We start from the raw sequence: 15,295 nt of genomic DNA, 5'->3' as shown, positions 1-15,295 counted from the left end.
GTCTTACCTAGCATGTCTAACTGTGGTGGTGTCTTACCTAGCACGTCTAACTGGTAGCTGTGGTGGTGTCTTACCTAGCATGTCTAGCTGTGGTGGTGTCTTACCTAGCACATCTAGTTGGTAGCTGTGGTGGTGTCTTACCTAGCATGTCTAACTGGTAGCTGTGGTGGTGTCTTACCTAGCATGTCTAACTGGTAGCTGTGGTGGTGTCTTACCTAGCATGTCTAACTGGTAGCTGTGGTGGTGTCTTACCTAGCATGTCTAACTGGTAGCTGTGGTGGTGTCTTACCTAGCATGTCTAACTGGTAGCTGTGGTGGTGTCTTACCTAGCACGTCTAACTGGTAGCTGTGGTGGTGTCTTACCTAGCATGTCTAACTGGTAGCTGTGGTCGTGTCTTACCTAGCATGTCTAGCTGGTAGCTGTGGTGGTGTCTTACCTAGCACGTCTAGCTGGTAGCTGTGGTGGTGTCTTACCTAGCATGTCTAGTTGGTAGCTGTGGTGGTGTCTTACCTAGCACGTCTAGTTGGTAGCTGTGGTGGTGTCTTACCTAGCACGTCTAACTGGTAGCTGTGGTGGTGTCTTACCTAGCATGTCTAACTGGTAGCTGTGGTGGTGTCTTACCTAGCACGTCTAGCTGGTAGCTGTGGGTGATGGTGTCTTACCTAGCACGTCTAACTGGTAGCTGTGGTGGTGTCTTACCTAGCACGTCTAGCTGGTAGCTGTGGTGGTGTCTTACCTAGCACGTCTAACTGGTAGCTGTGGTGGTGTCTTACCTAGCATGTCTAGCTGGGACCTGTGGTGGTGTCTTACCTAGCACATCTAGCTGGTAGCTGTGGTGGTGTCTTACCTAGCATGTCTAGCTGTGGTGGTGTCTTACCTAGCATGTCTAGTTGGTAGCTGTGGTGGTGTCTTACCTAGCATGTCTAACTGGTAGCTGTGGTGGTGTCTTACCTAGCATGTCTAGTTGGTAGCTGTGGTGGTGTCTTACCTAGCATGTCTAGTTGGTAGCTGTGGTGGTGTCTTACCTAGCATGTCTAGTTGGTAGCTGTGGTGGTGTCTTACCTAGCATGTCTAGTTGGTAGCTGTGGTGTGTCTTACCTAGCACGTCTAGCTGGTAGCTGTGGTGGTGTCTTACCTAGCATGTCTAACTGGTAACTGTGGTGGTGTCTTACCTAGCACGTCTAGTTGGTAGCTGTGGTGGTGTCTTACCTAGCACGTCTAGCTGGTAGCTGTGGTGGTGTCTTACCTAGCATGTCTAACTGTGGTGGTGTCTTACCTAGCACATCTAGCTGGTAGCTGTGGTGGTGTCTTACCTAGCATGTCTAGTTGGTAGCTGTGGTGGTGTCTTACCTAGCATGTCTAGCTGGTAGCTGTGGTGGTGTCTTACCTAGCATGTCTAGCTGGTAGCTGTGGTGGGGTCTTACCTAGCATGTCTAGCTGGTAGCTGTGGTGGTGTCTTACCTAGCATGTCTAGTTGGTAGCTGTGGTGGGGTCTTACCTAGCATGTCTAGCTGGTAGCTGTGGTGGGGTCTTACCTAGCATGTCTAGCTGGTAGCTGTGGTGGTGTCTTACCTAGCATGTCTAACTGGTAGCTGTGGTGGGGTCTTACCTAGCATGTCTAACTGGTAGCTGTGGTGGGGTCTTACCTAGCATGTCTAGCTGGTAGCTGTGGTGGGGTCTTACCTAGCATGTCTAGCTGGTAGCTGTGGTGGTGTCTTACCTAGCATGTCTAACTGGTAGCTGTGGTGGGGTCTTACCTAGCATGTCTAGCTGGTAGCTGTGGTGGGGTCTTACCTAGCATGTCTAGCTGGTAGCTGTGGTGGGGTCTTACCTAGCATGTCTAGCTGGTAGCTGTGGTGGGGTCTTACCTAGCATGTCTAGCTGGTAGCTGTGGTGGGGTCTTACCTAGCATGTCTAGCTGGTAGCTGTGGTGGTGTCTTACCTAGCACGTCTAGCTGTGGTGGGGTCTTACCTAGCATGTCTAGCTGGTAGCTGTGGTGGTGTCTTACCTAGTACGTCTAGCTGGTAGCTGTGGGTGATGGTGCCGTACTTGTTCTGTACAACACAGGTGTAGTTCCCACGGTCTGAAGGGACAGCACTCTCCATCACCAGACTCCACTGCTGGTGCCTTAGCTGAAGGGGATAGAGGGAGAAGCAGAGATGGAGGGAAGAGAAGAATGGAGGTAAAGAGGGGGTGAGGGAGGGAAACACAAGGAGAGAGCAGGGAGGGAGAGAGGCAGAAAGAGAAGGGGGTGAAGAAGAAGGGGAGAGGGGGAGAGGGAAGGGGAGGGGGAGAGGCAAACAGGAAAGGGGTGAAGAAGGGAGAGAAGCAGACAGGGAAGGGGGTAAGGAAGAGGGGGAGAGGCAGCAGACAGGGAAGGGGGTGAGGAAGGGGGGAGAGGTGTACAGGGAAGGGGTGAGGAAGGTGGGGGAGAGGTAAACAGGGAAGGTGTTGAGAAAGAAGGGAGAGAAGCAGACAGGGAAGGGGGTGAAGAAGAGGGGGGAGAGGTAGACAGGGAAGGGGGTGGGGGAGAGGGGGGAGAGGGGAAGGGGTGAGGAAGAGGGGAGGGGCAGATAGGAAAGCGTGTGAGGAAGAGGGAGGAGAGGTAGACAGGGAAGGGGGTGAGGAAGAGGGGGAGGGGCAGACAGGAAAGGGTGTGAGGAAGACGGGGGGAGAGGTAAACAGGGGAGGGGGTGAGGAAGAGGGGAATGAGGCAGACAGGCAGGGGGTGAGTTATGGTTAGCATGGGGGTTCAACATAAGACTGTGGATGAAAAACAAAAAAGAGAAAGAGAGGATTGGCAAACATGGCAAAGACAAGAGAGAGACAATAGAGAGACAAAGACAGGGGAGACAAGAGAGAGACAGGAGAGAGACAAAGACAGGAGAGACAAGAGAGAGACAGGAGAGAGACAGAGATAAAAGAGAGACAGGAGAGAGACAGAGATACGAGAGAGACAGGAGAGAAACATAGATAAAAGAGAGACAGGAGAGAGACAGCGATAGGAGAGAGACAGGAGTGAGAAACCGATAGGAGAGAGACAGCGATAGGAGAGAGACAAGAGGGAGACAGAGATGAGAGAGACAGGAGAGAAACAGAGATAGGAGAGAGACAGGAGAGAGACACAGAGAGAGAGAGAGGCAGGAGAGAGACAGAGACAGGAGAAGGACAGGAGAGAGACAGAGAGAGGAGAGGGACAGGAGAGAGAGGGGAGAGAGACAGACAGGAAATGGACAGAGATGAAAGAGAGACAGAAGCAAGACAGAGACAAGAGAGAGACCGGAGAGAGTCAGGACAGAGACAGAGACAGGAGAGAGACCAAGACAGGATAGAGTCAGGACAGAGAAAGGAGAGAGACAGAGACAGGAGAGGGACAGGAAAGAGACAGGAGAGAGACAGAGATAAAAGAGAGACAGGAGAGAGACAGGGACAGGAGAGAGACAGGAGAGAGACAGAGACAGGGACAGGAGAGGGGCAGGAGAGAGACAGGAGAGAGACAGAGACAGGGAGAGGAGAGGGGCAGGAGAGAGACAGGAGAGAGACAGAGACAGGGAGAGGAGAGGGGCAGGAGAGAGACAGGAGAGAGACAGAGACAGGGACAGGAGAGAGACAGGAGAGAGACAGAGACAGAGAGAGGAGAGGGGCAGGAGAGAGACAGGAGAGAGACAGAGACAGGAGAGGGACAGGAGAGAGACAGAGACAGGAGAGGGACAGGAGAGAGACAGAGACAGGAGAGAGACAGAGATAAAAGAGAGACAGGGGTAAAAGAGAGAGACAGGAGAGAGACAGAGATAAAAGAGAGACAGGAGAGAGAAAGGAGAGAGAGGGACAGGAGAGAGACAGTGATAGGAGAGAGAGAGACAGCAGAGAGACAGGAGAGAGACAGAGACAGGAGAGGGACAGGAGAGAGACAGAGACAGGAGAGGGACAGGAGAGAGACAGAGACAGGAGAGAGACAGAGATAAAAGAGAGACAGGGGTAAAAGAGAGAGACAGGAGAGAGACAGAGATAAAAGAGAGACAGGAGAGAGAAAGGAGAGAGAGGGACAGGAGAGAGACAGGAGAGAGAGGGACAGGAGAGAGACAGGAGAGAGAAGGACAGGAGGGGGACAGGAGAGAGACAGCAAAAGGAGCGAGATAGAGACGAGAGACAGGAGAGAGACAGAGACAGCAGTCTGGTATTTGAGAATATTATAACTAGACAGAAACAGCCAGGGGGGCTAAACTTCGCTGCTTATTATGAAGAGGAGAGAAATATTGAATATATAGAGAGAGAGAGAAATAAAGAGAGGCAGTGTACTGTAGTGACTGGTCTCTTGAAGGCAGAGATGATTTGACAGCTCAGTGGAAACATGATGACAATATATAACCCAGTGTACATTATAAAGTGTCCCTGTGTAGTAACCCTGACATGAACTCAGCTAGAAGGTAATAGTGACTAAGAGAGTGAGTGATGTCACAGGATGGAACGCTTCACATTACCTCGCTGCGATGGAACCTTATGCCTACCCCGTTTAAACCCGACTCTGGGTAGAACCGTTCAAACCCTTCTCTGGGTAGAACCGTTCAAACCCGACTCTGGGTAGAACCGTTCAAACCCTACTCTGGGTAGAACCGTTCAAACCCGACTCTGGTTAGAACCATTTAAACCCTACTCTGGTTAGAACCGTTCAAACCCTACTCTGGGTAGAACCGTTCAAGCCCGACTCTGGGTAGAACCGTTCAAACCCTACTCTGGGTAGAACCGTTCAAACCCTACTCTGGGTAGAACCGTTTAAACCCTACTCTGGTTAGAACTGTTCAAACCCGACTCTGTTAGACATGCTAGGTAACCGTTTAAACCCTACTCTGGTTAGAACCGTTCAAACCCGACTCTGGGTAGAACCATTTTAACCCTTCTCTGGGGAAAACCGTTTAAACCCTACTCTGGTTAGAACCATTTAAACCCTACTCTGGTTAGAACCATTTAAACCCTACTCTGGGTAGAACCATTTAAACCCTACTCTGGGTAGAACCGTTCAAACCGGACTCTGGGTAGAACCGTTCAAACCGGACTCTGGGTAGAACCGTTCAAACCGGACTCTGGGTAGAACCGTTCAAACCGGACTCTGGGTAGAACCGTTCAAACCCGACTCTGGGTAGAACCGTTTTAACCCTACTCTTGGTAGAACCGTTTTAACCCTACTCTGGATAGAACCGTTCAAACCCGACTCTGGGTAGAACCGTTTTAACCCTACTCTGGATAGAACCGTTCAAACCCGACTCTGGGGAGAACCGTTTAAACCCTTCTCTGGGTAGAACCGTTTAAACCCTACTCTGGGTAGAACCGTTTTAACCCGACTCTGGATAGAACCGTTCAAACCCGACTCTGGGTAGAACCGTTCAAACCCGACTCTGGGTAGAACCGTTCAAACCCGACTCTGGGTAGAACCGTTCAAACCCGACTCTGGGTAGAACCGTTTTATCCCTACTCTGGGGAGAACCGTTTAAACCCTTCTCTGGGTAGAACCGTTTAAACCCTACTCTGGGTAGAACCGTTTTAACCCGACTCTGGGTAGAACCGTTTAAACCCTACTCTGGGTAGAACCATTTAAACCCTACTCTGGGTAGAACCGTTCAAACCCTACTCTGGGTAGAACCATTTAAACCCTACTCTGGGTAGAACCGTTCAAACCCGACTCTGGGTAGAACCGTTCACACCCGACTCTGGGTAGAACCGTTCAAACCCGACTCTGGGTAGAACCGTTTTAACCCTACTCTTGGTAGAACCATTTAAACCCTACTCTGGGTAGAACCGTTTTAACCCTACTCTGGATAGAACCGTTCAAACCCAACTCTGGGTAGAACCGTTCAAACCCTACTCTGGGTAGAACCGTTCAAACCCTACTCTGGGTAGAACCGTTTAAACCCTACTCTGGTTAGAACCGTTCAAACCCGACTCTGTTAGACATGCTAGGTAACCGTTTAAACCCTACTCTGGTTAGAACCGTTCAAACCCGACTCTGGGTAGAACCATTTTAACCCTTCTCTGGGGAGAACCATTTAAACCCTACTCTGGTTAGAACCATTTAAACCCTACTCTGGTTAGAACCATTTAAACCCTACTCTGGGTAGAACCATTTAAACCCTACTCTGGGTAGAACCGTTTAAACCCTACTCTGGGTAGAACCGTTCAAACCCGACTCTGGGTAGAACCGTTTTAACCCTACTCTTGGTAGAACCATTTAAACCCTACTCTGGGTAGAACCGTTTTAACCCTACTCTGGATAGAACCGTTCAAACCCGACTCTGGGGAGAACCGTTTAAACCCTTCTCTGGGTAGAACCGTTTAAACCCTACTCTGGGTAGAACCGTTTTAACCCGACTCTGGATAGAACCGTTCAAACCCGACTCTGGGTAGAACCGTTCAAACCCGACTCTGGGTAGAACCGTTCAAACCCGACTCTGGGTAGAACCGTTTAAACCCGACTCTGGGGAGAACCGTTTAAACCCTTCTCTGGGTAGAACCGTTTAAACCCTACTCTGGGTAGAACCGTTTTAACCCTACTCTGGATAGAACCGTTCAAACCCAACTCTGGGTAGAACCGTTCAAACCCTACTCTGGGTAGAACCGTTCAAACCCTACTCTGGGTAGAACCGTTTAAACCCTACTCTGGTTAGAACCGTTCAAACCCGACTCTGTTAGACATGCTAGGTAACCGTTTAAACCCTACTCTGGTTAGAACCGTTCAAACCCGACTCTGGGTAGAACCATTTTAACCCTTCTCTGGGGAGAACCATTTAAACCCTACTCTGGTTAGAACCATTTAAACCCTACTCTGGTTAGAACCATTTAAACCCTACTCTGGGTAGAACCATTTAAACCCTACTCTGGGTAGAACCATTTAAACCCTACTCTGGGTAGAACCGTTCAAACCGGACTCTGGGTAGAACCGTTCAAACCCGACTCTGGGTAGAACCGTTTTAACCCTACTCTTGGTAGAACCATTTAAACCCTACTCTGGGTAGAACCGTTTTAACCCTACTCTGGATAGAACCGTTCAAACCCGACTCTGGGGAGAACCGTTTAAACCCTTCTCTGGGTAGAACCGTTTAAACCCTACTCTGGGTAGAACCGTTTTAACCCGACTCTGGATAGAACCGTTCAAACCCGACTCTGGGTAGAACCGTTCAAACCCGACTCTGGGTAGAACCGTTCAAACCCGACTCTGGGTAGAACCGTTTAAACCCGACTCTGGGGAGAACCGTTTAAACCCTTCTCTGGGTAGAACCGTTTAAACCCTACTCTGGGTAGAACCGTTTTAACCCGACTCTGGGTAGAACCGTTTAAACCTTACTCTGGTTAGAACCATTTAAACCCTACTCTGGGTAGAACCATTTAAACCCTACTCTGGGTAGAACCGTTCAAACCCGACTCTGGGGAGAACTGTTTAAACCCTTCTCTGGGTAGAACCGTTTAAACCCTACTCTGGGTAGAACCGTTTTAACCCGACTCTGGATAAAACCGTTCAAACCCGACTCTGGGTAGAACCGTTTAAACCCGACTCTGGGTAGAACCGTTCAAACCCTTCTCTGGGTAGAACCATTTAAACCCTACTCTGGATAGAACCGTTCAAACCCGACTCTGGGTAGAACCATTTAAACCCTACTGTAGACTGGGTAACACTAGGGAGATAGATCACTTTGCCAGTCAGTCATTTATAGTTCTGTAATTGTGGAGAAGAATGCTTTCTCTCTCTTCTTGCTCTCCATATCTCTTCTCTCTCTTTCTGCTCTTCTCTCTCTCTCTCTCTTTCTGCTCTTCTTTCTCTCTCTCTCTCTCTTTCTGCTCCTCTCTCTCTCTCTCTCTCTCAATTCAATTCAATTCAATTCAAGGGGCTTTATTGGCATGGGAAACATGTGTTAACATTGCCAAAGCAAGTGAGGTAGATAATATACAAAAGTGAAATAAACAATAAAAATTAACAGTAAACATTACACATACATAAGTTTCAAAACAATAAAGACATGACAAATGTCATATTATATATATACAGTGTTGTAACAATGTACAAATGGTTAAAGCACACAAGTTAAAATAAATAAACATAAATATGGGTTGTATTTACAATGGTGTTTGTTCTTCACTGGTTGCCCTTTTCTTGTGGCAACAGGTCACAAATCTTGCTGCTGTGATGGCACACTGTGGAATTTCACCCAGTAGATATGGGAGTTTATCAAAATTGGATTTGTTTTCGAATTCTTTGTGGATCTGTGTAATCTGAGGGAAATATGTCTCTCTAATATGGTCATACATTGGGCAGGAGGTTAGGAAGTGCAGCTCAGTTTCCACCTCATTTTGTGGGCAGTGAGCACATAGCCTGTCTTCTCTTGAGAGCCATGTCTGCCTACGGCGGCCTTTCTCAATAGCAAGGCTATGCTCACTGAGTCTGTACATAGTCAAAGCTTTCCTTAAGTTTGGGTCAGTCACAGTGGTCAGGTATTCTGCCACTGTATACTCTCTGTTTAGGGCCAAATAGCATTCTAGTTTGCTCTGTTTTTTTGTTAATTCTTTCCAATGTGTCAAGTAATTATCTTTTTGTTTTCTCATGATTTGGTTGGGTCTAATTGTGCTGTTGTCCTGGGGCTCTGTGGGGTGTGTTTGTGTTTGTGAACAGAGCCCTAGGACCAGCTTGCTTAGGGGACTCTTCTCCAGGTTCATCTCTCTGTAGGTGATGGCTTTGTTATGGAAGGTTTGGGAATCGCTTCCTTTTAGGTGGTTGTAGAATTTAACGGCTCTTTTCTGGATTTTGATAATTAGTGGGTATTGGCCTAATTCTGCTCTGCATGCATTATTTGGTGTTCTACGTTGTACACGGAGGATATTTTTGCAGAATTCTGCATGCAGAGTCTCAATTTGGTGTTTGTCCCATTTTGTGAAATCTTGGTTGGTGAGCGGACCCCAGACCTCACAACCATAAAGGGCAATGGGCTCTATGACTGATTCAAGTATTTTTTCTTTCTTTTTTTTCTCTCTCTCTCTCTCTCTCTTTCTGCTCCTCTCTCTCTCTCTCTCTCTCTCTCTCTCTCTCTTTCTCTCTCTCTCTCTCCTCTCTCTCTCTCTGCTCTTCTCTCTCTCTCTCTTCTTGCTCTCCATATCTCCTCTCTCTCTTTCTGCTCTTCTCTCTCTCTCTCTCTTCTTGCTCTCCATATCTCCTCTCTCTCTTTCTGCTCTTCTCTCTCTCTCTCTCTCTCTCTTCTTGCTCTCCATATCTCCTCTCTCTCTTTCTGCTCTTCTCTCTCTTTCTGTTGGAGGCCGGGGTGGAAAATAATGCTGCAGTGTAAATATTATGGAGAGTGTTTTTTCTCAGTTGCATGGTAACAGAGCCCAGGCACAGTACAGGCTGGCAAATGTTTTTTATACCCTGCCCCTCCCCAGCCCCCTCAACTGCCACCTCTACCTCACCCCAACCAAGCGCTCACCCCAACATAGCAAGTGTTCCTTGCTCCAACAGTGCAGTAGTATCTAACTAAATGCTTGTGTTCCTAGCTCCAACAGTGATTTATTAGACTTTTTTAAATGTAGATGTTCCAAAGGTCTGCATCAGTGGCTTTAAGGATATGTGTGGAAGCCAGGAGATGCTGAATGTGTTTATGTTAATTAATGGTCAATTACCGGCAGTTATTTGATTGACAATCACCAGCTGACAAAATGTCATGACCGTCACAGCCCTAGATGAACAAGCAAATAATTGGCATACACATTACTCTTACAGAATTTCCACGTAGGCGAGGATATTGGAAATTTGATCAAAGCCTACTGGATGACAACTTGCAATTCGATACTCATCTTTAAAACAACAATAATTTAGGTCAAAAGAGTTCATATTAACAAGGAAGGAAATAGTGGAACTAACAGGACAGGTAGATACAAATAAAAACTGTACCACGGAGGCACAGAATAAGTTAAAACAAATTTATAAAAGAACTGGAGGAATTTATTCAAGAAAGATCAAGTGTAATATATTGTAAAAATATAGCGAAGTGGATGGAATATGGGGAAAAATGCACATAATTATTTCTTTATCTTCAACATAGAATAATTTACTGAAACTTCTTACAAATGACGGAGTCATCCATGATTCACCAAACAATATTTTGAAATAGAAAGTAAAGTACTTTAAACATATGTTTTAATTTCAGTCTCCTCAATCTAACAGTGTAAAATGAACAGCTATACAGAAAGACTCATGTGAAGGCATAATTACAGAGGAGGAACTTCTTGATGCTATTTAAAACTTTAAGTCCTGGAAAACTCCATGACTGGATGGCATACCAGTTGAGGTATATCAAACCTTTTCTGATGTAGTCAGAGGTCCATTATTAGCATGTTTTAAATACTCCTACAAAAATTGTAGACTATCAGAGACTCGGGAAGAAGGTCTGACTTCACTACTACTGAAACAGGACCCAGGTGGTAAATATCCAGTCCACCTAACAAAATGGAGGGCCCTTACACTTCAGTGTTGTGATGCAGAAATTATTGCAAAATGCATTCTATTAAGGTATTGTCAGATATTATTCATCCTAATCAGACAGTTTTTTTTACTGGAAATAATAGAACACTATGAATAATCTGGGAAACCAGGCCGGTTATTCATAATAATCATATAATAATAATATAACATAATCATGTTCATAGCTGATTTTAAAAAGACCTTTCATAAAGTATGACGAGAATTTACATATAAATGCCTGGACTATTTTAACTTTGGAAAATCTCTTAGAAAATGGGTTTAAGTTATGTATAGTAACCCTGGGTGTAAAAGTGTAAATAATGGCTACTTCTCAGAAAGTGTTAAACTGTCAAGAGGCGTAAAACAGGGTTGTCCACTATCGGCAAAACTATTTATTATGGCCATCGAAATGTTAGCTATTAAAATCAGATACAACAATACTATTGCGGGGCTAGAAGTCCAGGGCTTATTAAAAACAAATGTGTCATTGTACACTGACGACTCATGTTTCTTTTAAATCCGCAATTTGGATCCACAGCCTCATAGAGGATCTAGCTCATTTCTCTCTGGATTACAACCAATCTATGATAAGTGTATTACATTATGTATTAGCTCGAAAAATTGATTTGCCAAATAATTCAATCTTGGTTTCATCAGACAAGAGAATCTTGTTTCTCATGGTCTGAGAGTCCTTTAGTTGCCTTTTGGCAAACTTCAATTGGGCTGTCATATGCATTTTACTGAGAAGTGGCTTCCGTCTGGCTACTCTACCATAAAGACCTGATTGGTGGAGTGCTGCAGAGATGGTGGTCCTTCTGGAAGATTCTCCCTATCACGTTTTAAAGTAAGACCCAGATGCAGACTGTGTCAAAATAATGATGTTTATTACATCAACAGGGACAAAGGTACAGGACGGCAGGCTCAGGGTCAGGACAGGCAGAAGGATCAAAGCCGGGAAAAAAATAGAAAACAGGAAATAAGACAAGACAGAAGCAAGGGCGCCCAGCTCTAAGAAGAGTCTTGGTGGTTCCAAACTTCTTCCGTTTAAGAATGATGGAGGCCACTGTGTTCTTGGGGACCTTCAATGCTGCAGACAATCCTGTCTCAGAGGTCTATGGACAATTTCTTCAACCTCATGGTTTGGTTTTTGCTCTGACATGCACTGTCAGCTGTGGGACCTTATATAGACAGGTGTGTGCCTTTCCAAATCATGTCCAATCAATTGAATTTACCACAGGTGGTCTCCAATCAAGTTGTAGAAACATCTCAAGGATGATCAATGAAAACAGGATGCACCAGAGCTCAATTTAGAGGCTCATAGTAAAGCGTCTGAATACTGGACACCATATGTGAATTGATTGCCCCCCCCCCCATTTATCTTCAGAGTTCGTTCTGTTAGGTGACCTAAACTGGGATATGCTTAACATCCCGGCCGTCCTACAATCCAAGCTAGATGCCCTCAATCTCACACAAATCATCAAGGAACCCACCAGGTACAACCCTAAGTCCGTAAACATGGGCACCCTTAGAGATATTATCCTGACCAACTTGCCCTCCAAATACACCTCTGCTGTCTTCAACCAGGATCTCAGCGATCACTGCCTCATTGCCTGCATCCATTATGGGTCCGCGGTCAAACAACCACCCCTCATCACTGTCAAACGCTCCCTAAAACACTAAAACACTTGCGAGCAGGCCTTTCTAATCGACCTGGCCCGGGTGTCTGGCTAGACTGTAAACTCTCCTTCCAGACTCATATTAAGCATCTCCAATCCAAAATTAAATCTGGAATCAGCTTCCTACTTCGCAACAAAGCCTCCTTCACTCACGCTGCCAAACATACCCTCGTAAAACTGACTATCCTATCCTCGACTTCGGTGACTTCGGCGATGTCATTTACAAAATAGTCTCCAACACTCTACTCAGAAAACTGGATGCAGTCTATCACAGTGACATCCGTTTTGCTGCCAAAACTGCCACCACCCACCACTGTGACCTGTATGCTCTCGTCGGCTGGCCCTCGCTACATATTCGTCGCCAGACCCACTGGCTCCAGGTCATCTATAAGTTTTTGCTAGGTAAAGCTCCGCCTTATCTCAGCTCACTGGTCACCATAACAACACCTACCCGTAGCACATGCTCCAGCAGGTATATTTCACTGGTCATCCCCAAGTTAACACCCACTTTGGCCACCTTTCCTTCCATTTCTCTGCTGCCAATGACTGGAACGAATTGCAAAAATCGCTGAAGTTGGAGAACTATATCTCCCTCACTAACTTTAAGCATATATGAGCAGCTTACCGATCGCTGTAGCGGTACATAGTCCATCTGTAAATAGCCCACCCAACTACACCATCCCCATATTGTTATTTATTTACTTTTTCGCTCTTTTGCACACCAGTATTTCTACTTGCACATCATCATCTGCACATCTATTTGCTAAATTGTAATTACTTCGCTACTACGGCCTATTTATTGCCTACCTCCTTACTCCATTTGCACACACTATATACAGATTTTCCTATTGTGTTATTGGACTGTACTTTTGTTTATCCGATGTGTAACTCTGTGTTGTTTTTTGTCTCACTGCTTTGCCAGGTCGCAGTTGTAAATGAGAACTTGTTCTCAACTGGCCTACCTGTTTAAATAAAGGTGAGATAAATAAATAAATAAATACTTATGTATTTCAGTTTTAAATTTGCAAAATAATATTTCTAAAAACTTGTTTTTGCTTTTTCATTAAGGGGTATTGTGTGTAGACTGATGAGGAAATGTTTTTATTTAATCCATTTTAGAATAAGGCTGTAATGTAACAAAATGTTGCAAATGTTGCAAAAGTGAAGGGGTCTGAATACTTTTCCGAATGCATTGTATGTCACATGCACAAAAGTGGAGACTCTCACTCTGTCACAACTCCTGCTCACAGACACTTGCAACCACTTTCATCACTCACTCACTCTCAAGTCATCACACTTTTCCAATCACATAAACATTCGGGCATCATCCAACCTCCAGGCCCCCCACCTTTTGTTTCTATTTCCACCTTATTGATTCCTAATTTTGGGCTTTTGAGTACTTTTATGTTCCAGTTCATTGTATTTGGGATTTATTACTTCATTAGTTGTCCTCTAATGCTGTCTTTTATTATAAAAATATAAACTCAACATGCAACAATTTCAAAAGATTGTTGTAAGGAAATCAATAAATTGAAATACATTAAATAGGCCTTAATCTATGGATGTCACATGACCCTGGAATACAGATATGCATCAGGTGGTCACAGATACCTTAAAAAACAATTAGGGTCGTGGATCAGAAAACCAAGTCAGTATCTGGTGTGACCACCATTCGCCTCATGCAGCACGACCCATCTCCTTCGCATAGAGTTGATCAGGCTGTTGATTGTGGCCTGTGGAATGTTGTGCCACTCTGCAGTGGCTGTGCGAAGTTGCTGGATATTGGCGGGAACTGGAAATGCGCTGCCCTACAAATCGATCCAGAGCATCCCAAATATGTCTGGTGAGTATGCAGGCCAAGACATTTTCAGTTTCCAGAAATTGTGTACAGATCCTTGAGACATCGGGCCGTGCATGGCAGCGGTGATGGCAGCGGATGAATGGCACGACAATGGGCCTTAGGATTTCGTCATGGTATCTTTGTGCATTCAAATTGCAATCGATAAAATTCAACTGTGTTTTCGTTGTCCGTAGCTTATACCTGCCCATACCATAACCCCACTGCCACCATGGGGCAGTCTATTCACAATGTTGACATCAGCAAACCGCTCGCCGACACAACGCCATACACGTGGTCTGCGGTTGTGAGGCTGGTTGGACGTACTGCCAAATTCTCTAAAACAATGTTGAAGGCGGCTTATGGTAGAGAAATTTACGTTAAATTCTCTGGCAACAGCTCTGGTGGACATTCTTGCAATCAGCATTCCAATTGCACGCACCCTCAAAACAAAACTGCACATTTTAGAGGGGCCTTTTATTGTCCTCAGCACAAGGTGCACTTGTGTAATGATCATGCTGTTTAATCAGCTTCTTGATATGCCACACCTGTCAGGTGGATGGATTATCTTGGCAAAGGATACATTCTCACTAACAGGAATCTAAACACATTCGTGCACCACATTTTAGACAAATAAGCTTGTTGTGCGTATGGAACATTTCTGGGATCTTATATTTCAGCACATTATACATGGGACCAACACTTTATTTGTCGCGTTCATATTTTTGTTTAGTGTACATACAATTAGCTAATACATTATTGTGGTATTACTCTGTAGACTGCGGACCTATTCAAAGCTTCCTCCGGCATCTCAGCATACATCTGCCTGTAGTTATGGACCTCATCCTGCAGGAGGTTTGCTTTTTGTGATTGAGGAAACAGCTGCAAGGTTCTGACAGATGGATATGGTGGTGGAAAGGACACCCAAAAAACACTCACATCAAACCCCACCCACCAACTCGCGCTTGGCATCTGTCATGGCCGCCAGCATTTCTTGAAGAGCCCAAAAAACAAATCAGCGTGTGCAATTCCTCTAACAGAGAAGCACCTTGTAAAAACCATGGAAATTAAAAACTAAAAACTATGTTTGAAGTGAGAAGTAGGCATTGGTCTGAAGCTGAAGAATCAAGGAAATTCAAGGTTTTACAGCACCACAATGCCTACTCCACCCATGCCCTACCAAGGTTTTCCAGCACCACAATGCCTACTCCACCCATGCTCCACCAAGGTTTTACAGCACCACAATGCCTACTCCACCCATGCTCTACCAAGGTTTTACAGCACC

At 45.5% G+C, this 15,295-nt stretch overlaps 1 protein-coding gene across 7 annotated transcripts in view; it reads right to left on the bottom strand.

Annotated features, from left to right (window-relative positions):
* Positions 1-15,295, bottom strand: part of fgfr3 (fibroblast growth factor receptor 3) — a 269,105-nt gene that overhangs the window by 91,435 nt on the left and 162,375 nt on the right. For all 7 annotated transcript variants that reach the window (XM_071382150.1, XM_071382149.1, XM_071382152.1 and 4 more), the window contains one exon: positions 2,011-2,134. In XM_071382150.1, the coding sequence (XP_071238251.1) occupies positions 2,011-2,134 (124 nt within the window). The remainder of the gene's footprint in view (positions 1-2,010; positions 2,135-15,295) is intronic.

This window comes from Salvelinus alpinus, chromosome 34 (assembly GCF_045679555.1).
Source record: "Salvelinus alpinus chromosome 34, SLU_Salpinus.1, whole genome shotgun sequence".
Lineage (NCBI taxonomy): Eukaryota > Metazoa > Chordata > Actinopteri > Salmoniformes > Salmonidae > Salvelinus > Salvelinus alpinus.
Note: the sequence above shows the minus strand (reverse complement) of the source record. Positions and strands in the feature narration are given on the sequence as shown.